This window comes from Myotis davidii, unplaced genomic scaffold (genome assembly GCF_000327345.1).
Source record: "Myotis davidii unplaced genomic scaffold, ASM32734v1 scaffold499, whole genome shotgun sequence".
NCBI lineage: Eukaryota > Metazoa > Chordata > Mammalia > Chiroptera > Vespertilionidae > Myotis > Myotis davidii.
Window position 1 is genome coordinate 577,714 of NW_006290677.1, and position 22,250 is coordinate 599,963.

General features: G+C 40.2%; 1 protein-coding gene across 1 annotated transcript in view; it reads right to left on the reverse strand.

Moving 5' to 3' along the window:
* Positions 1-22,250, reverse strand: part of DLG2 (discs large homolog 2) — a 1,585,094-nt gene that overhangs the window by 49,375 nt on the left and 1,513,469 nt on the right. The window contains exon 17 of the mRNA XM_006763751.2: positions 13,017-13,092. Within this exon, the coding sequence (XP_006763814.1) occupies positions 13,017-13,092 (76 nt within the window). The remainder of the gene's footprint in view (positions 1-13,016; positions 13,093-22,250) is intronic.

Here is a 22,250-nt window from a genome sequence, read left to right on the forward strand (position 1 = left end):
AAATGTTAATGAAGACTAGTCAAGACTATTGTAATATGGGAGATTGAACTCGATTCTTAAAATGTAGGCAGATTTTTGTTCATTTTATTTATTTAGTTTAAATTATATTGATCAGATTTTCATATTTTTTAAAGATATGTTTATTGACTTCAGAGAGAGAAAGGAAGAGGGAGAGAGATAGAAACATCAATGATGAGAGAGAATCATTGATCGGTTGTCTCCTGCATGCCCTCTACTGAGGATCGAGCCCACAACCCGGGCATGTGCCCTGATGGGGAATCGAACCCATGACCTTCTGGTTCATAGGTTGATGCTCAACCATTGAGTCATACCAGCTGGGCTTTATCTCACATTTTAATGAAGCAAGCTTACTGCATCCCTCTTACTGGTCCTATTTTACAGAGGGGTGATTGGCCTGTCTCAGCTGACATGGCCATCACTGTAGCTAGGATTGCAGTATTAGGCCTCTACACTGCCGAGAGTGCCAACTTCCAATGAAATCCAAACCTTTCCCAGATCATTCGGTGTTTGCCAAGAGCAAGGACAAAGGCTCATGCATCTTTGTTTCCCCAAGCCCTAGCATAGTGCTAGACATGAAAGACAGCGTGTAAACCTTTGATAAATAAATGAAACTATATTCATGTGTCTCCAAAGGATTGTACTCAGCTGTGTGACTATGACTAGGTCACTCATTTCCTCTGACCCTGCCTCTTCATCTATGAATGTACAAAACTCTGCAATATAAGGACTTATTTCTAGTGTCCACAAATAATGTCTTCAACCCAGAGGACTGGATCTATCATAACCACCTTTTTACTTTTAACCTGGCAATCCGTCTAAAATTGGATTCATTTTAAAAAAAGTTTATTTTAGTGACAATTATACTGATTCCGCTCTGGGTTGGTTTTCAGTTCAATTCAGGGGTTGTTTCAGTATCATGCATGAATTGGTATCAATTTATAACAGCGCATAGCTGTTACCTAATGCTAGAGACTTCAACTGGCAGGTAATGCAAACGTACTGGGGTGGTGGGGAGGTACCTGCCTGAGGATAGGCCTATAACCATACACACAATTTTAATTTCTGGTCTCAGCTCTACCAAGTTCTTTCTCCCACTGTTACCCGAGTAGGTGCAGTTACTTTGCATGATTTGCTCTTAACCCCTTTGTCTACCAATTAGTACTCATTCATGTTCACGGGTACATTTTCAACACGTTCACGGGTAACATTTTCAACATTCTCTACTAAATGACACTGTCATCTTCAGGCATCCTTTAACCCTATGCTGAGGCCTCCATGACCAGAGTCCTTTTACTCCTCTCTCCCCACCCCCAGCCTCTCCCCTCCAGTCTCTGCCAAGTACCCACCATTCATCCTCCCAGCAACAAGAGTCAACCTTTTCATTCATAAATATCACTGCTCTGTCCAAACAACCTTTAAGGCCTGCACCCCCCGCCCCCCTCCCGGGCCTAATGAATAGCCTTCTCAAACTTCATAAAGGAGTACCCAATACCCTCTATTATTTGGCCTCAAGCTACACATCCAGCCTTCTTCCCCAATAGGCCCCTTGAGTATGGTCCATGTTCCAGTCAAATGTAATACTTACTGGTAGCCAGACATCCTCCACTCCTTTACATTTATTTCTACTACTGTTTTCTAAGTGTGAAATGCACTTACTCTATAGTTGTTGAAATCATCATCCTCATAGACTTAAGTGCTACCTTTTCTTAGAACCATTTCTTCATTGCTCTCACTCAGTGTAGGCCCTCTCCCCTTTGAGCCTCCATTAAGACACTGCATCTTTCACTAAGCTTTTTTGCCATATATACCATAGTGGTGTGTGGGGTTTGGTGTGTGTGTGTGTGTGTGTGCATGTATGGGTGTATGTATGTGTGTGTGTGGTGTGGGGTTTAGGGTGTGTGTGTGTGGTGTGGGGTTTGGGGTGTGTGTATGTGTGTGTGTGTGTGGTGGGGGTTTGGGGTGTGTGTGTGTGTGTGTGTGTGTGTGTGTATACATATCAAGGTAAGCTCTGGCCTGGCAGCAGTGGGCCTGACCCATCTACCTCTCCCCTCAGTGGTGAGGGCAGTACCCTGTACATATGGGAAACCCCAATTCTATTGATTGAAATCAAAGGAAATAACACTCAGATCAAGAGAAGCTTCATTTAAAGGCGACAATAAATTGTTCAGTTCTCCATTCACAAGTGACAGCAAAAAGCATGAGGACTATACCTTCTAATTTAGATATATTTTCTCCAAATACATCTCCCTTATTCTCATATATTTAATTCAATGTTTATTGGTTGAATGCCAAGAACTACATTAGGCCCAAAATAAATCACATTCCCTGTCTTCGAGGAACTTGTAATCTGTTCTCTAGATGTTATTGCAGTTGAAAAATTAGTCTCAGACAGAGAAGCTACTGGCTCCAGATCACATAGTTAGGAAAGCTAAGAATAGAATTCAGGAGTCTAATTTCAGAGCCTATTTCTTTTAAAATGAAAAGACAAAATAATTAGGTATTTTTATGAATATTAGGAACATATGGAAGTTATTATTGACTTTTTAGACATTACATGATCTGTCATTAAAAAGAAAACACTTCTACCCACATATAAATGCAGTGAACAGTAGTCAAGGGGCAGGACGGACTATTTTTGCTTGCTAAGGGTTTGGCTATAATTATGGTAGTGAGGGAGTCGGATGACTGGACAGTAGCTTATCATCTTTATCTTCCAGTATTGATGTTTCAGCTTTGAGCTAAAGACTTGCAAAGTAAACTCGAAAGTGTGACTGGGCTTTTTACTTCCAAGAGTAAGGTTAAAGGAAGCCCTGTAGTGAATCAGAATTTATTCATGAATAACTCTCAAAGTAGAAATGGGTTGGAGACAAATTTTATGATTTAGACTTAACATCCTACATTAATAGGAAGAAAATTTAACAAAAGCTCATGTGATGAAACTACACTCATTATTTATATAACCACAAATTATGCATCTTCTATTTACATTACTTTAGTCCTAGCATCACTAATTGAATAAATAGAATTAGGTATGCTAATCATATCTAGAATTAGTTCATACATGCAAATGCCTTTAAGAATTATTCTACCTTGTTCATATAATAATACATCATATCGTGTAGGCCTCAGCTCTGCCACCTACTAGCTCTATGAGTTTGGGTAAGTTATTTATTCTTTCTAAGCTTCAGTTTTCTCATCTGTAAAATGGGCACATTAGAAAAACTTACCCTATGGGGCTATTGTAAGAAGCAAATGAACAATGCCTCTAAAAATAACCTGTAGAAAATAAAGCAATGTACAGATGTTCAAAGTAACTGCCATACTGAATGAAATGCAGTGTTTTTCCAATGCAATAGTGCTGATCGAATCTGCTCTGGACAGGTTATTACACAATATGGCAGAGAACTCAGAAATAATCCCAATTTCTAACCAAAGGCAGGGGCAAGAGCTGGGGACTGAGATCAGTCCTGCTGCCAACTCTACCTCAAAGTCAGCAAGCATGTAGTCAAAAACACTCCTCACGCAAGTGGATGTAGGGCAAAACTGCGGCAACTCCCTCTTTCTCTAGGTGCAAAGGGGATTTGGAACCTAGATAAATAGCACCTTCAGGAAGCTACTCATTCTAGTCTTTTAAATGGGGAAGAGTTTGAGATGCGTGTGCATGTGGGTAGGGGTGGGAAAGAGATAGACTAATATTTCCAGGTACTTTACATATATTCTCTCTTTTAATATAATTTCATTTTTATATGACATGTTATTATACTTCTGATAGAAGCTGGTCATTCTGATTGAGACCACACCTTCCAGCTATGCCTTTGTATCTCAAACTTCAGTAAGTCTAAAGGAACCTTGGGGGAGCCTGTTAAAATGCAGCTTTCCTACCACCACCCACAGGAATCCTGATTCCACAGGACTGAGGATGGGCCGGACAGCTCTATTTTAAATAAGAGCCTCAACTGATGTTAATGTAGGTGCTCCAGGCTGGCGCTCTCTCTCTCTCTCTCTCTCTCTCTCTCTCTCTCTCTCTCTCTCTCTCTCTCAATCATCTATCTAATCATCTATCTAATCATCCCCCCTGCTAGTTTCTTCCTTTTGGAAATTTAATCAACACAGCAGCAGAACAGTCTGCTAAAATTCTAGTCTCTGCTAAACTCTTGCAAAGACTCTCCATTGCCCGAGTGATCTTGCTCCCAACGTTCCCTCTGCCTTCTCTGCTGACACTGTTGCTTTTGTAGTTAAGTAACATCAAGCTTCTTTGGCTTCCCCAAGGCACACTGGGCTGTTTCCTGTTTTACATCCTGTTCCCTATATATCATTCTTTCTATACTTTTATTCCTGGATAGGTTTTACTTTTCCTTCCGCTTTGCTTTGAATGTTATCTCTTCTAGGAACTTTCCTATGGACTCCAAGAGATGCTTAAGTATTCCAGGTCTAAGTTTAAATAGTACGTTGGGCTCACTTCTCACTCAGCACTTTCCAGATTCTTATTTGCTAACATGTTTATTGACGCAGAATATTTTAAGATTCCAAAGGGGAAACCATCTTTTATGCATGGTGTTCTTCCATTGCTTCAATCAGTACCTGGCACTTAGTATGGCCTCAACAAATGCCTGTTAATAAAAGCCCAAACAACAGAAAACATTAGAGGAGTAGAGCATAATGAGCAAGTATATTTATTAATTCAATTTTCCATGCTCCTGCCAATATTCATTAAATGAAACATTTAGCTTAATTAAGTAGTGAAAATAGTATGGGCCATTAAAAGTATTTTTTTCAAGTTTACCACTTTTTTATTTTTATTTTTTATTCTGATGATGAGGTTGACCCAACATATATACAATATATATGCCAATATATACAAAACAAAAAAGTTGTCTTAAAAATGGATGGAATTAAGCTATAGAAGGTAGACATGCTTTATAAACTAAATCACTTCTAAAAATGGATGTGTGTGTGCATAGTAGGCAGATTCTACTGTCTATATTTCTAAGTTATTTTAAATTTGGTATATACAGTTGCAGTTCAATTTGGTAGTTTCAACAGTAGTACTTTTTGGACCTTGGAGGGAGATGGCTACCAAGAATAAGTATGCATAGAAATACCTAAGGAACGTGATCTATTCTCCATTCCATTTCATAGACTAGCAGTTTCTTCAGTAACTTGATAAATAAATACCTTTTGGAGAAGGAATGAAATGATACATATTTATTCATTCAAAACTATTCACTGAGTTCAGCTGCCTTTCAAGGTTCAGATGGGGACCATCTTACATGCATCAGAGCAGGAAACTCAATTATAGGCCCCTCTGAGGACCATCTACAGAGAGGCCACCAGTACTTCTTTGTCAGAGAATTCACAGTGTGCTGCTCTGTGGTTCTCAGGGGACATGGAGCTCAAGGTTTGGACAAATGTGATTATCACATTGAAAAGAAAATGTAATGAGTTAGCACCTGTCCCCAGCCTGGGCTAGCGATACTCCAGAATTCCCTGGACAAGCCCTGTCTTAGTTCTTTGCATAAAAATGTTAGATGGTTAAAACCATACTGCCTGCGAAATGGGGAAAGAATCAGAGAGAAAGACTATAGCCAGGAAGAACAGTCAGGATACTGCTGGAGGGCCTGGAGCAGGAAGTAATAATACCACCGAGGAGTGGCCTTTTCTGAATTTATGAGCTCTGAGGGGAAATGCCTTCCAGAGGCCCATGGAGTGGGCAGTATGGCTTTCCTTCCACCGCTCCTCCCTGAATCTCTAGGTCACCACTGGGCAACTGAGCTCTTCATTGGGCGTGGGCCCTCCGAAGACTGGCTCTATAAGGGGATTTCTTTCGAGGGCAGTGATGACTTTCCCTTGAAACTCCAAATGTCACTTTGGAGCTGTTACAAAAGCAATTCCTGTAACCCATTCTTGGTGAAGCAAACACAGTTCTTGCTAACAAAACACTGAGTGTCCAATTACTTTTTTGATACATGACACAGTGGCAGGCTCTGCTGCCCACTCCCTGTGTATCCCAGAGAAAGGATTCTCAGTTTCTTCATCTGTAAATGACAGAGTAAGGAGTCAATGGCCATAGAGAAATTTCCAAGACTCTGTGAAGTTGAACTGAGATTTCTCATGCCAGCTCCAACTTGATTCAGGGAGACGGCCATGACCTTACTACCCATAGCGTCATCTCTGCCCACGCCCTCTCTCACAGTCCGCATCTACTCTTAGAGGGAGCTCAGGCTTTGGAAAAGGAAACAAAATATTATGAGAAACCATTAGGTCAAATGCCCAAGAACAACAGTCTTCTCTGATTTCTCTAGAAACAGTTTCCCATTTGCCTTTGCTTTTGCCACTATTTATAGCTCAGATTTTCAGAATCTCACACCAGAATACTACAATAGCTTTCTGAACATCTCTCACCGTTAGTCTCATTCTTCTCCAATCTATCCTTCCCACAGTTGCCAGATTGACCTCTTGGAAACCTACTTTTTTATCATTACTTCTCTTTCTTCTAAGATGGATGAATGACATGGTAGATACCATGCTAAGTGTTAGGGGTGCAAAGATGAGTAAGTTTGGACCTTTGGGAGTGACATTTGGGCAATGATACAGTTATATTCAGGGTGCAAGCCCAGAGGAAATCAGTAGGTCTGGGTGGGTCACAACCCTTCAAATCTTCACTGTCTCCACTATAAAGTACATGTTTTCAGGGAAAGGTAAGGCACCAAAACTGACCGGAGTTTAACTTTCCAGTCCCGAATCCTTTTACTCTCCTCCATACACTGTTGCTTGCAGTGAATAGAAATCATGCTTTACTTCCTACTTTTCCTGTGTCCAATTTCTACTCCACCACCCACACCTTGAAAACTGTGCTAATCCTTCAAGGTCCCTCTTACCCCCCTAATCCAAAATCCCTCAGCCTCCACGCCAGAATCTCCTCTTCCACTGAACTTCAGAGCAACTTCCTATCCTTCTTGTTTGGCACGAATAACTTCCTATCTGAGGGGACTCGTTCTTTCCCCTGAAATCCTTGCTCCTTCAGGGCAGTGACCATGGCTTGTCTTGGTCTACACTGACTAGCAAGCTGCTTTGTATTGGCATCTAGTAAAGGCTTATTAGATAACTGAATGAGCATGTTTGCCAAGACCTGTCCCCTCCTTTATTCTGGTTGGCCACGAGAGAGAAAGTATGTAGCCCACACTCACTGCAGAAATGGTCTGAGTCAGAAAGATACACCATTGAGGAAACCAGCTTTCTCCTTTCAGGATTTAAGCTTATGTCTAAGTTTTTGACAACGCTAAACCCAATTCAATTTATTTCTTCATTTTTCTTTTTTCTTTTAAATATTTTATTGATTTTTTACAGAGAGGAAGGGAGAGGGATAGAGAGTTAGAAACATCGATGAGGGAGAAACATCGACCAGCTGCCTCCTGCACATCCCCTACTGGGGATGTGCCCGCAGCCAAGGTACATGCCCTTGACTGGAATCGAACCTGGGACCCTTCAGTCCGCAGGCTGATGCTCTATCCACTGAGCCACACCAGCTAGGGCATCTTCATTTTTCTTAAAAAGCACAAGTGTAACATGGATTTAATAAGGAAGAGAGCATGCTGTTGTGCACAGATTATGGGTTTGGAATCAGACATGGGCTCAGGTTTCTTCATCTTTTGAAGCCTCAGTTTCTTTAAATCTATAAAGAGGGAATGAATAATTTCCTTTCAAATTCTGTGGTGGTGATTAAGAGATCCATGTAAGCTGTCTGGGTTTTTCCAACGAACACTCCAGCTACTTCAAATAACATCTATCACCTTTGTTTTGTATCAGCCTGTGGCTAAATAGGTTATTTATTTATGTACAGCCTGCCTGCCTTTAAATTTACAATACAAAAGGGGCACATACGTATTGCACTTGCTGAAATTTAGTAAGGATATTGTTGCTCTCTCATACTCTCTCCAACATATATTTCCCTTCCTTAAATTATATTTTAAAAATAAAAATAAAACAAAATTTAGCCCAAGTCACTAAATACTGATTTTTCAATGGCAAACAGCTCAATTCTGAAGACTATACAATTTCCTACGCGTCTTAAGAAGTAACAAAATGACTGATTAGGAAACTGATTTTAAAAAGTTAGAAGAACAAAGATGGAAATTAAGGGGGTGATTACATTTTCATCACAGGCTGGTTTGAATGGAGGCTCATTAGGAACTTAGCAGTGAGATTTGGGGAACTGAGATGGTTCTCAATGAGACCCATCCAAACATGACCACTTTGACCTCAGGTGTCTGGGAAGACTGGAATTATCTGGGTTATTGACACAATTGTCTACTTGTCTTTGCATGTGTAGACACAGACTTTGTGAAGGCACATGGAGTGGACAAAAATTCCAGGCATTTCATTTGTACCAAACGGATACTTTCAAATGGAAAGCCTCAGATTTCCTCATGGATACTCTAAAATTTCAATTCGCTTTAAGCTCATAGCTAGACTTTCCATGTAAGCTTCCTGACCTTCCAGAAGTTTTTATCAGCTCATTTGTTAAAACTCCCACCACACTATCTACACCATCCATCTGGTGTCCCTGATCTGCTGGGCCTTACTCCAACATGCCTACAGTTTCCACCTTCATGTTCATGGCAAATTCTTACACTTCAAGATCTTGTTCAAATGATACCTTCTCTTTGAAGCCCTCTTTCCTACCCAAGGCATAAATCGGAACTCTATTCTTCTTCTGTCCTCCAGCAAAATAAGGTACAGTGTGAAGAAATGGAAAGAACAAATGTTCTGCTGTCAAAAATGACCTGATTTAGCTTGGCTGTGGTGTGGCTCAGTGGTTGAGCATTGACCTATGTACCAGGAGGTCAAGGTTCAATTCCCAGTCAGAGCACATACCTGGGTTGCAGGCTCCCTCCCCAGTGGGAGTGGAGGAAGGGCATTCAGGAGGCAGTTGATCAATGATTCTCTCTCATCACTGTTGTTTCTATTTCTCTCCCTCTCCCTTCCTCTCTGAAATCCATAAAAATATATTTTTAAAAAATGACCTGAATTTAAACCTGACCCTTGCACCTACTAGCTATGTGATCTTAGGTAAATTATTTAATTTCTCTGAGGCTCTGTGTCCTGATATTGAAATCAAGATTATTAATTCTCTAAATTTATTGGGGAAATCAGTGATATTGGATTCATTATTTTTTTCCTATAAACTTTTTTGTGTCAGCTCCTTGAGATGACAGACTTTGCCTTTTTATTTCTTTTGCTGCCCCATGCAGCACCTAGCACAGTGCCTGGTATTTTGCAGCATTTAGTGTTGTGTTTTTCTTTAAATCAATGGTAGTTCAGGAAAAGTAACTGAAGCACTGGTAGGTCAATTAAAGTCAAAGCTCTTCTATGAAGTGCTCTCTGGTCATCTCAAGCCCGTTAATTTGAATTCTCATAGCTCTGTCACAGCCTGCTTCACACATACTAATTGATTTTAAGTTACTCCAAGATAGTAACCGTGGCTTTCACTTTCAACTTGGGCAACACTTCACAATGCTCTGTAACTGCCAGCAAATGATAAGATTATTTAAAACACCATCTCTTTCTCATACCAAAGAGTTTCACTCTTCCATTTAAGTTAAATTTATTTTATGGTACTAGCCACTAAAGCCTCTGTAACAATGGCTTATGTCTATACTCCTTGCCTTTGGCTCAAAGCGAGTGGCACTTCCTGATCACCTGACCCAACTTTCCCAACTCTTTACACAGTTTGTCTCTCCTTCTCCAGTGCACTTTCTCTTTCTCTTTTAAAACATATTTTTTTTATGGATTTTTTTTTTTCAGAGGCAGGAAAGAAAAGGGAGAGAGAAATAGAAACATCGATTGGCTGCCTCCTGCATTCCCCTCACCAGGGATCAAACCAGCAACCCAGGCATGTGCCCTGACCTGGAATCGAACTGGTGACCTCTTGGTGCATGGAGTGATGCTCAATCACTGAGCCACACTGGCTGGGCCAGTATACTTTCTCTCAACTGTCCTTTGTTTTCTCCTTCTGGACAAGCATCTTCTTACTGATGTATTATTCTCCTGGGGGTTTGGAAAACTTTGGTTCATTATTTCTTTAATTTGTTGACTCATGGAGAATTACTGCTGGTGGGCACCTCAAAAATCATTGAATCCAGACACATCAAAAAGGGAACAATTCTAAATATTGTGTTAGTCATGACTATCAATCATGGCAATTCCCCTCCCCCCCCGCCAAGGTCATATATGGCCTCAGAATCATTTTCAACACACTATTCCAGATAGAAACTATCAATCCATCAATCTATGTAGGAAGTGAAACGTGTCTGACATATCTGGCGTAGTTCAAAGCTGTTATTTTGCTAATGAGGCCCAAGGGGCAGTTGTGACTTAGTCATGAACTGAAACCAGAACCCAGGTTACTTAACCTTCCTAATTTCAGTCTAGGGTTTCCTTTTCCACATGATCACTGCTTCTCTTTCAGTGGTCATTCAAGCCCTAGAATTTATATCCTATGCATTGATATATACTTAAGGAGAAAGGCCTATGTTCCACTTTGAATCTTTCACAAGTTCTAGCTCTGTGTTTGGCACATGATAGGTATTCAATAAAAATTCTTTGATATAAATCCAACTGCATATATGAAACAAACAGGAAATATATCCTTTTTTTTAACCAAGAATCATTAAAAAATCCTATCCTTTTGTATAGAAGCAGTATTTATTTAAAAGGACTGCATGCATGAAGACATATACTTTCACTTATTTTTAGAGCACCATCATATGTTTAAATAAATTCCCATCTGAATGTTTTAGGGGAAAGTAAGTTATGTTAATAAAAGGACTGCACAATTACACTTCTACTTAAAAATACAAAGGGCAGTGTAGGTTTGGGGATCAGAAGTCCTGAGAAATAATAGATTTTCTTCTTGTTTTCCATAGTGACATATACTGACCATAACCTATGGTTCTTTTTGACAATGAGAAACCAGATATGTCAGGACAGAAAAATAAAGGAAAGGAGACAAACAGAAAGAGAATAGGGAGAAGGGAGCTAAGGTATTTTATACTATAGCAATATAATGCTAATATTATATAAAACAGAGTTTAAAAGCTGTAATACCCACAGCTAACATCATACTTAATGGTAAAATACAGAAAGCCTTCCTCTTAATGTCAGGAACAAGACAAGGATGACTCCTCTTGCCACTTCTACCCAGGGCAATCAGAGGTTCTAGACACGGCAATCAGGCATGACCAAGAAATAAAAGTCATCCAGATTGGAAAGAAGGAAGTTTAAACTTCTTTCTTACATATGACATGATTTTGCAAAAGAATAATATTGGAACTCTACCTCATATCATAAAAATTAACTCAAAATGGGTCAAATACCTAAATGTAAGAGCTAAAATTATGAAACACTTAGAAGAAAATATCAACATAAATCTTCATGACCTTGGATTAGGTGATGGTTTCTTAGATATGACATCTAAAATACAAGTAACAAAAGAAAAAAGTAGATAAAATTCATCAAAATTAAAACTTTTGTTCATCAAAAAACACTATCAAGAGAGTAGAAAGACAACTCACAGAATGGGAGACAATATTTGGAAAGCATATATTTGATAAGAGATTAATATTCACAATATGTAAGGACACTTTACAACTCAATAACAACAAAAGAACCTAATTTAAAAATAGGCAAAGGATCTAAATAGGTATTTCTCCAAAGAAGAAATACAAATGGCCAATCAGCACGTGAAAAGATGCTCAATACCAACAGCCATTAGAGAAATGCAGATCAGAACCATAATGAGATACCGAATAGGGTGGCTATAAGCAGAAAGATATGTAATAACAAGTGCTGGTGAATATGTGAAGAAATTGGAACTCTCACACACTGATGGTAGGATGGTAAAATGGTATGAGCACCTTGGACAACAGTCTTGCAGTTCTTAAAATGACCCAGTAACTCCACTTCTAGGTATATCCCAAATGGAAATAAATGTATGTCCATGAATGCTCACAGCAGCATTATCCATAATAGCCAAAAAAGTGGAAACAACCCAAACATCCATCAACTGATGAATAAGTTAATTGAGGTATATCCACAGTGGAATATTATTTGGCAGTGGAAAAAAACCAAAATATTTACACATGCTACAACATAGATGTACTTTGAGAACATTATGTAAAGAAGCAGGCACAAAAGATCATATAATGTATAATTCCATCTCTATGAAATGTCCAGAATAGGCAAATCTATAGAGATAAAGTGAATTAGTAGTAGGGCGGGGTGTGGGTGGAGATGGGATTGGGGGAAATGGAAAGTGACTGCTACAGGATCTCTTAATGGGGTGACAGGATGTTCTAAAATTATGGTGGTGGTTGTATAACTCTCAATATACCAAAAACCTTTGGATTACATACTTAAATTGGTGAATTGTATGGTAGTAAATTAGACCTCATTAAAGCTGTTATTAAAAAAGATACATGTGCATATGAGTAAATCTTTTAATTTTAGTGATTAAATTTCATTTGTTAATTCTCTTCTATGTCTGTCACAACAATCCATGTATTCACTTAGATGATTCATATGTATATTTCCATGACCACTACTCTTAGCTTTATAATGTGTAACAGACTAGACATAATTTATGATGAACAGGTATCTTTTATGAAATCCATCCCTCTAGACATTTCATTTAAAAGAAAACAAATTAAAAATGAAAACACCTAAATTATATTTCTCTTCTTCGTTGTAATCATTATATCACCTTCATCAATGCATGATTTCTGCTGACCACTAGCAACTTTACCCCCAGGATTTAATATATTCACCATAAATCAATTTCATCAGAAATCACATCATTACTTTTAGCAATACATTTATAACAGTGCTCTACTGTCTGGTAGCTTCATAATTTACTTGCTACTGAAAGACTAAATGTTAATTATAGTTAACTCCATGGCAATCGAGAGAACTTAATGTTTTGATTATTTTGTACCTACCCCTTTTGAATCAATCACTCCAGGTTTTGCATTAAACTTCACAGTCTTCAATCGGGCACGTTCCTTTCTTTCCACCCTAGAGAAAATTGAAAATAAAGACTCTATCACATGGCCAGTCACTTAGGATTAAAGTTCCTCATTAACTGAAGGATACCCCTTCTTCTTATCAGACAGCTCAAATAAAATGTGCTCTAAAATATTTCTGTTCTTTTGTGTAAAAAGTATACAAAGACAGTATAGAAAGTCTTGGTATAATGTCTTTAAGCTGCTAACACATCCCTTGAAATTTCTGTGTTTTTTGTACTGAAAGTAATAGTTTTTGGAACAAAGAGGGAGAAAAACCAGTATTTGTTATTTAAGTGCCTGAATAAATCCATCGAAATTTATTTCAAAGAAACCACAGTGCATCCTCTCTTCCAACCTTTTCACCTTTCTTTTTCTTTTTTCTTCCCTTCCCTTTAAGACACTGGGGAATGTACTACCTTCACCTCCAAACCAAACATGTTACAGATAATCTTGAATTTTCCCCTTTTCCCAATGTCCTTCTCCTGTCCATTCTTCTGCAGACTTCATTATTTACCTGCCATTTCATTTATTTATCAATCACTTATTGAGGGCCTACCATGTATCAAGTAAGGAGCTGGGAACAAGGAGAAAGCATTTTAATAGCATGACTGCAAAGAACATAAAGACTGATAATGCTGCGCAGTTAGACCTTTGATAGCAATGTGGGAGCATATATCTCATGGAAGGATAAAGAGAAGTGGAAAGCATTGAGGTGGGCTTCTTGGAGGAGGTGTTAATTTATGTGAACTTGAAGGATGAGAAAGAACTTGTCAGTAGGAAAAGTTCAGGGAGAATTTCCCAGACAGGAGAGACAACATACACCATGAGCTGAGGCTATAAGCAAGCTAAAGGTGGTAGGAAGATTCCGGCATATGGTACATAGAGGATGGGGAAGTGAGGCTGGTGGTGGGGCCTCCTTGTAAAGGGTATTCACCCACACTAAGGACTTGGGTTTTTTTCCTTGGGGAGTCTTCAAGATTAGAGGATGTAAATCAGGAAAGTAATAGAATAGATTAGCATTTTAAGTAAGTGACCCTGGTGAAGAAGAAAGACTGGAGGAGGGAAGGGACAGCTGGAAGCAAGAGGTCTATCTACCTATTTATCTATTTATTTATTTTAAAATATCTTTTTATTGATTTCAGAGAGGAAGGGAGAGGGAGAGGTAGAAACATCAATGATGAGAGAGAGAGAGTCACTGATCGGCTTCTTCCTGCACTCCCCACACAGGGATCGAGTCCACAACCCAGGCATGTGTCCTGACCAGGAATTAAACTGTGACCTCCTGGTTCATAGGTTGATGCTCAACCACTGAGCCACGCCTGCTGGGTCAGGAGGCCTATTGAGAAGATATCATAGTGAAGTGGAGGAGAGAGAGGGCTCAGGAGGCCTATTGAGAAGATATTGCCATAGCCCAGGCAGGAAATGATTAGATATCATAGTGAAGTGGAGGAGAGAGAGGGCTTGAGGAATATCAGTAAAATAAAATTGTTAGGAGTTGTGCCTTGTTTGAAGGCTGCCATTGAAAAAGAGGAAAAGGCAAAAATTTAAATATCTCCCTATTTTTTGCCTCTCCAGTGTGTCACATCGTTTCTTTCTCTGAGCCACAATAACACTTATTTGCACCTCTGTGTCGGCTTTTCTCTAATTTCCCTGTGTCTGTTTATTTCTCATTACACATGCAAGGCTCTATGGTCTTTGAAGGCAAGCCCACATATCACCCCACAATGTGTTATAACAAGTCCTCCATTAGTAACTGTTGAACTAACAGAATATTCATTGCATTGTTTTAACATGACACTGTTTAAGTATGACTAGCTTATTTCAAAAACGGACAAAGAAAAGAAAGAGGAAAAACCTAAATCTAGAGAAACTTAATGGTTTCTAAAATCTAAGCTATTCATAGATTAATAATTAACAACATACGCCTTTTAAACTGTGGGCTCTTTTGTGCTTCCAGCTGAAACACAGTGAGAATCAGGGTTTCTATAGTTACAGAATGGAGTTTCAGAATATATTTACTTCAATGTGAGAGTAGAATATTTGAGTGGAAACAGCTGAACAAAATTTTTCAAATCTAACCTCACATATGAAAGCAATGTGTTCCACGGAGAGTTTCTGTGAGCACCCAACATTCAGGAGTTGGGAGGAGAGCAAGGAAGACTTCAGAAAAGGTGAGCTGCTGCTGGAAAGATGCTCCCTGATAAAATGCCTTCTCTGAGTTCCTTCAGCTTTTCTCAGTTTTAATCCAAGAGCAAATGCTAATTCATATTCATTTCTTTGGATTTTTCTAACACCGCTGTTATAGCCCTGACTTTATCCTGGCTTCTTTGCATCAACCAGGCTAAATATGGAAAAGACGAGTCCAATAGATGTTGCCAAAATGACTGTAGCATGCAGAGAATACACATGGTTATTTGATCAGGCTGTGCAAATTCTGCATAAATCCATAAAACTCACGGGGGCCCTGAACATGCATAATATTAGGCTCAGTATTCTACTCTAAAAATTGTTTGGCCACAGCATTCTAATTTTTCCCCCCGTGGTTCCTAAGTCCATTCTTTTTTTAAAAATATATATATTTTATTGATTTTTTTACAGAGAGGAAGGGAGAGGGATAGAGAGTTAGAAACATCGATGAGAGAGAAACATCGATCAGCTGCCTCCTGCACACCCCCTACTGGGGATGTGCCCACAACCAAGGTACATGCCCTTGACCAGAATTGAACCTGGTACCCTTGAGTCCCTAGGCTGATGCTCTATCCACTGAGCCAAATTGGTTAGGGCCCTAAGTCCATTCTTTTCAGATTTCTTAACAAGTGTCCCTATTAGGCCATTTGTAATGGTCTATCCCTTAAATCTTAAAAGGGTTGCAAAGAATGTTGTCAGATGGATGAACAAACAGCCAGACAGACACAAACACATGCATACAAACCTAATATTTGATATGGTATATTATTACTCTTTGAGCAGGCAACAGAGTTAGTAAATAATAATTTTTAAAGCCCTCCTTATGTAGGTGGCATGGTTTCATTAACAATGATAATGATGATATATATATATAAGTGGTGGCTGAAGTTTTAACATATAAGTATTAATGAAAAATTCCTTTACTTTTACATGATCTCATCTGCTCCCCACTATAACCCAGTGATGTAGGTGTTATCAACCCTATTCTATGGCTGGGTAAGCTGAGACTTGAAGTGTACACCATTAGAAAGTGGTAGAAATAGGGCCTGAACAAGTACCTGCTAACAGCTAACTTTAGTGACATGCACATCCACTCAGTTTCAGAAACAGCCTTCAAGGGCCGTCCACACCTCCCTTATCCAATGGGAATTCTCAAAAAAAACGTGATGTTCTGGATGAGAAGTACATAGCTTTATGGCCAGTACAATTCCCTGTTAGTCTGGGCTGAGTTTATCACAACGAATAACAACCCCTTCCCTTGTACTCCCATATCCAAAATGTCCTGAGTTAAATAAACCAGAACCCAATTTAAGCATATAATCACTGAGATAATACCATATCTTAATAGTCTGGCCTCAATATTAAGAATTAACTTGCTCTTAACACTGACATTCAGGTTAGCCAAATGTGTATTTGCAACATTATGTCACAACTATGTGATTGATTTCTCTCATCAGCAGTCTTTTTGGTGTTCACAGAAACCCCACCATAGTCTTGCTTTCCCATCACTAAGGCCCACATTGATTGCCGCTTGGATTTCCCTGCAAACCCCCCTCTTTGGTAGTAGTGGCTATGGCTTATCTTTTCTTCCTCACCTTATTCAGTCTCTGCTTCTCTCCAATGGCTTCCTGGGATGTATGTGGATAGCTTATTGCTGAAGTGAGAGTTCGGGTTGGGAAACAAGGCCCTACATAGTGCTTTGAGCTCAAAATCTGAAGAAAGGAAAATAGCCATCCTTTGCAAATGCACAAAAGTATCAGAAGCTATTCTAAGCACTTTGCCTACATTATCTATCATCTGTACAATGATCCAGGGCTTAATATAGAGCTGGGAATAGAGTAAGAACTAAATGAATCTTTGTTGAATAAATACATGAATAAATTAACCCTTAAGGAAGCTACTAGTTCTTGACCTGAACATGAAAACAGGCTCGGAGACTTTCAGTGACATGACCAATTAACCAGTGTGTCTGATAAAAAACAAAAAACTGTTGTTTTATGACTTTTTCACTTGGTAAATTTAGCATCACCTTCTCTAATTATTTTACTAAGTAAGACTCCTTTGGCAGAAATAGGTGATATTAAGTTTCCTAAATCTTTACCTAAGGAAAAGGTAGACAGAATAGAGTTGAGAAGAACCGCTGTACTTCTCTCACACTCAAGAGAGGCAAGCAATTAATTAGATTATTTAAGCAGAAATAATCCTCTCCGCCCTCATTTGGTCGCTGACCAAAATACAGAAAATATAAACTGGATGGCAAAATACGAGCAATTGGTTCTGACACCGAGCATCTCCAGAGAGAACCACATGGTCACGCTTTAATGAGCCCAACTGTCTCCTTCTGCCCTCTCAGCCAATTCCCATCTGGCCTTTTCAGGTGCTGGCCAACCCCCTAATGAAGTCAGGCTTGGAGTGCTAGCTGGTGGGAATATCATTTGGTGCTGGGTGTCCCTTTGGCTGTGCTCCACAAGACCCTGCTGCAGGGAGAATGGAAATGCCATCCATACTACTGGCCACAGGCTTGCTGCGAAAGCTGGGCAAGTACACCCTTATGCAATGCCAGCTGCAATCTGTCATCTGAGAGCCCAGGTGACCAGTCACCATGGGGCAATATATACTAGTAGAGACTTGGATTAAAGGCTCTGGAACAAATCTGAGCTTGGCCATTCCCAAACTATGTAGCCTCAGAAAACAAAGGTTTATGCTAAGAGCCCAGGTTTTGAAATCACACAAGCCTGGGTTTGAGTTCTGCTTCTACCACTTACTAGCTCTATGACCTAGGGCAGCAGTCGTCAAACTGCGGCTCGCGAGCCACATGCGGCTCTTTGGCCACTTGAGTGTGGCTCTTCCACAAAATACCACATGCGGGCGCGCACATACAGTGCGATTGAAACTTCGTGGCCCATGCGCAGAAGTCGGTATTTTGTGGGAGAGCCATACTCAAGGAGCCAAAGAGCCGCATGTGGCTCGTGAGCCGCAGTTTGACGACCACTGACCTAGGGCATGTCATTCACCCTCTTAGGATCTCAGGTTCATGTTGTTAAAATTAGAATATTAATATAGACTTCAAAAAATTATAGCGAATGTTAAATGAGATAATAACAAGAAAATTGTTTCACACAGTGTCCAAAACCTAGTAAGAACTCCTTAATTGGGAATGGTACACTCCTGGTGTAGTGGAAAGCCGCATGGTCTTACTACCAGAGAGACCTGGGTTCAGCCACTGACTGGCTGTAACCCTTGGTTTCCCTATAAGGCTTTTGTGAAGATTAAATGCAATTGTATATTTGAAAGCACCTGGCGCAATACAGAGGCAGTGCTGTCATCAGATGGAATCTATCTCTCTTCTGTCTGCTGCCCTTTCACTTCTCTTGACACCTGCTATAGACTGAACGTTTGTGCCCTCAACCCCCACCTTGTCAGTTCATCTAGTGAAGCCCTGATCCCCAATGTGATGGTATTTGGAGGTGGGGCCTTTGGGAGAGAATTAGGTCAGGAGGGTGGAGACATTATAAATGAGATTAGTGCCCTTAGAAGAAGAGACATACGAAAAAACAACCTCTCTTTCAGCCATATAAGGAGACAGCAAGAAGGCCATCTGCCAACTAGGAAGAGGGCCCTCACTGGGAACCCAATTAGCCAGCACCTTGAATTTGGACTCCCAGTCTCCAGAACTGTGAGAAATCAATGTTTATTGTTTAAACCACCCAATCTGTGGTATTTTGTTATCGCAGCCTAAGCCGAGTAGGACAATACCTTTATTTACGATACAGCCCTCATTGCTCTAATCACAGTGCAGCTGTACCATAGTTACATGCTGGTCCCATAAATGTTGAGCTCCAGAGAGTGGCCCGATGACAGCCCTTGGAACCCAGATGCTGCTCAAGCAATGCTTCCTGAATTAAATTTTGAGAAGTCTTACTTTTGTCACTTTGGGAGATAGGATTGCATATGAATTAGGGACATCAATTCTGCAGCCTAGATTCAAATCCCAGTTCCATCATGTACTGCTAGGCAGTTTTAGGCAAGTTAACCAACCTGATTTATCAAATGAAAATAATATCACTTCCTTTATAAGGTTGCAATGCAGTTTAAATAAGTTAATTGTAAAGGACTTACAACAGTGTCTAGCATGTCCTAGGGGTGTTCTGGTAAATAACATTTATTCACCATTTTCAAAAAATGGAGGGAAATCATTTTCATCTTGGTTTTATTGGGATGATTAAATGGAATAGTAATAGGGAAACATCTTTGTAAGGAGTAATGTCACACACTGATGTAATCCATTATGAGATTTTTCCAGATCCACTCCACTAGCTGAACTATACTCATAAAAGGGGCTATAGGGAAATTAAGGATGGAAAAATAACCCCAATGTAATAGTAAATTATATTTGTATCAGCTGCCATTTACTCTGAGCTGAATGAAATCTGAAATGAGGCAGCCTCATTAGAAGTATTAAAGAGTAGGCTCAGAACAGGCTCATGACAGGCGTTAAATTGCATTAAAGCAAGTGCATAAGACTCTGTGAAGAACCAAGATGGTGGTGTAGGTAAATGCCTATACTTACTGCCTCCCACAACCACATCAAAATTACAACTAAAACACAGACCAATCATCATTTAGAACCAGTTAAAAGCTGGCTGAATAGAAGTCCTATAACCAGAGAAGTAAAAAGAAAGCACATTGAGACTGGTAGGAGGGGCAGAAACACAGAATAGGCTGGACTGGCACCCACCTGTGCACCTTTTTTAATCAGGAGGGAGATAGACTCTGTGGAACTGCCCATGAGGAGCAAGGGGTCTCAGCTCCACACCAGACCCCTATCCCTAGGTCCCAGAGCTGGGAAGAGAAGTCCCTGCAACTTTGCGATGTAAAAATCAGTGGGGATTGGGGCTGAGTGACACGGAGGCTGGTGAAGATCCAGGTATTCCTTTTAAAGAACTGGGCAGGAACTTACACGGTCTTACTTCTTCTGAGCTCCAGCACCAGGGGCACCCAGACACATATGGGGAGGAACTGGATTGTCTGGCATCAGGGCAGGAACTTGGGGGAGGCTTTCTCCCAGAAAGGGCTGCTCGCAGGGTTCATTGTTCTAGTGCTGGGACCTCCCTGTCCCAGGGCTGACTGGCAGCCAAGTAGGGTTTCCATCAGATTGGCCCAGACTGTTTGCTCCACCCTGGTGATTTCCTGAGACCCCACCCAATCCAATTTACAGCTCCACCCAACCTGGCTGCACCCAATTTTCCGCATGAATAGCCTGTCCCTGCTCAGACTTCAGACTTTGCTAAAATCTCTCAAACAAGCCTCAGTTGGTGACAGTGTGCCCCAAACCTATCAATAAAAGGGCCAAGACCCAGAACTAGCACCAGCCTGCCTTGCTTCACAGCGGGGCCTTGCCTCCTGCACAGCAGCTCTCCCACTGTAGTTGCAGCTGGTCATCACAGCTAATTGATCTGGAGGCCAACTCCTCCCATAGATGCCAAGAGCAATCAAAGCTCAACTACAAGACTGTGCACTCAGCCCACATAGGGGCACACCTGGTGAAAGAATTACAAGTCCAGCAAGCACAGAGAGTCTCAAACAAGAGGAACCCAAAGAGGCCCACACCAAGACACATCATAATTAAGATGCCAAAGGTTAAAGACAAAGAGAGAATCTTAAAAGCAGCAAGAGGTAAGCAGTTATCTACAAGGGAGTGCCCATCCAACTGTCAGCTGATTTCTCAACAAAAACTTTGCAGGCCAGAAGGGACTGGCAAGAAATATTCAAAATGATGAATAGCAAGGACCTACGACCAAGGTTACTCTACCCAGCAAAGCTCTCATTTAAAATTGAGGGTCAGATAAAGGGCTTTGTAGACTAGAAAAAGCAAAAGGAATTCATCACCAGAAAAAAAAAAAGAAATGTTAGAGTATTCAAGAAGAAGGAGAAGAAGAAGGAGGATGAGGAGAAGGGGGATAAAAGATATGAACAATAAAATGGCAACAAATACATATCAACAATTGAATCAAAAAATTAAATGAACACGAAATGTAATGAACAAACTGGTGAATAAAAGAGAATCAGAGGCATGGAGGTATGGAACAGACTGACGAATCTCAGAGGGAAGGGGGTGGGGGGTGGGCGGGAAGAAATTAACTAAAGATCTTACCTATGGACACAGACAGTAGGGTGGTGAAGGCCTGGGTGGGGTGGGAACTGGGTGGAGGGGAGCAGTGGAGGGAAAAAGGGGGACATCTGTAATACTCTCAACAATAAAAGTATTTTTTTTAAAGAACTCTGTGAGATATATTTTAATTTCTTCTTTATACTTTTCTAAAATTTTCCACTTTTCTACAGTGAAATGTATGACTTTGGAATGAATTAAATTCTAAAGAGAAAATTTTAGAGAAATTAATTTACAGACACACACACACACACACACACACAGGCACACATGGAATCACATGCACACATATGAAGGAGGGCACTGGTCCCTCGTGAGATACAATACAAACAAATATCAATATTAGATTCACTAGACAAACTTCTTTTCCAGGCCAGCTGTAGTATGGTTGTTAAAATGATTCTCACCCCCCTCAAAAAGACAGCCAACTAATAATGACCGCTAGCAGGTGGAAGATTACAAAAAGAATAGTACCTACAATGTTTCTTGGGAAGAAAGGGGTGTGTAATCCAACAAAGGAAGAAGTATTGACAAGGCTAATTAGAATCACAGAACCACAGGGTTGGAAAGAGACTGAAAATCATACAGTTCAACTCTCCCATCCGAAGCCTGACTCCTTTGTGCAATTTTCCCGACACCACATCTTCTATTATCAGAATCACCTGGAGGAATTTACAGAAAAATAAAGATTTCCAGGACCATCCATGCGGACTGAATTAGAATCTGTGTGTGTGTGTGTGTGTGTGTGTGTGTGTGTGTTGGGGAGGTGGGGGGAGGCGGTGTGAGGGGGAGGTAGAAGGCGGGCATATCTA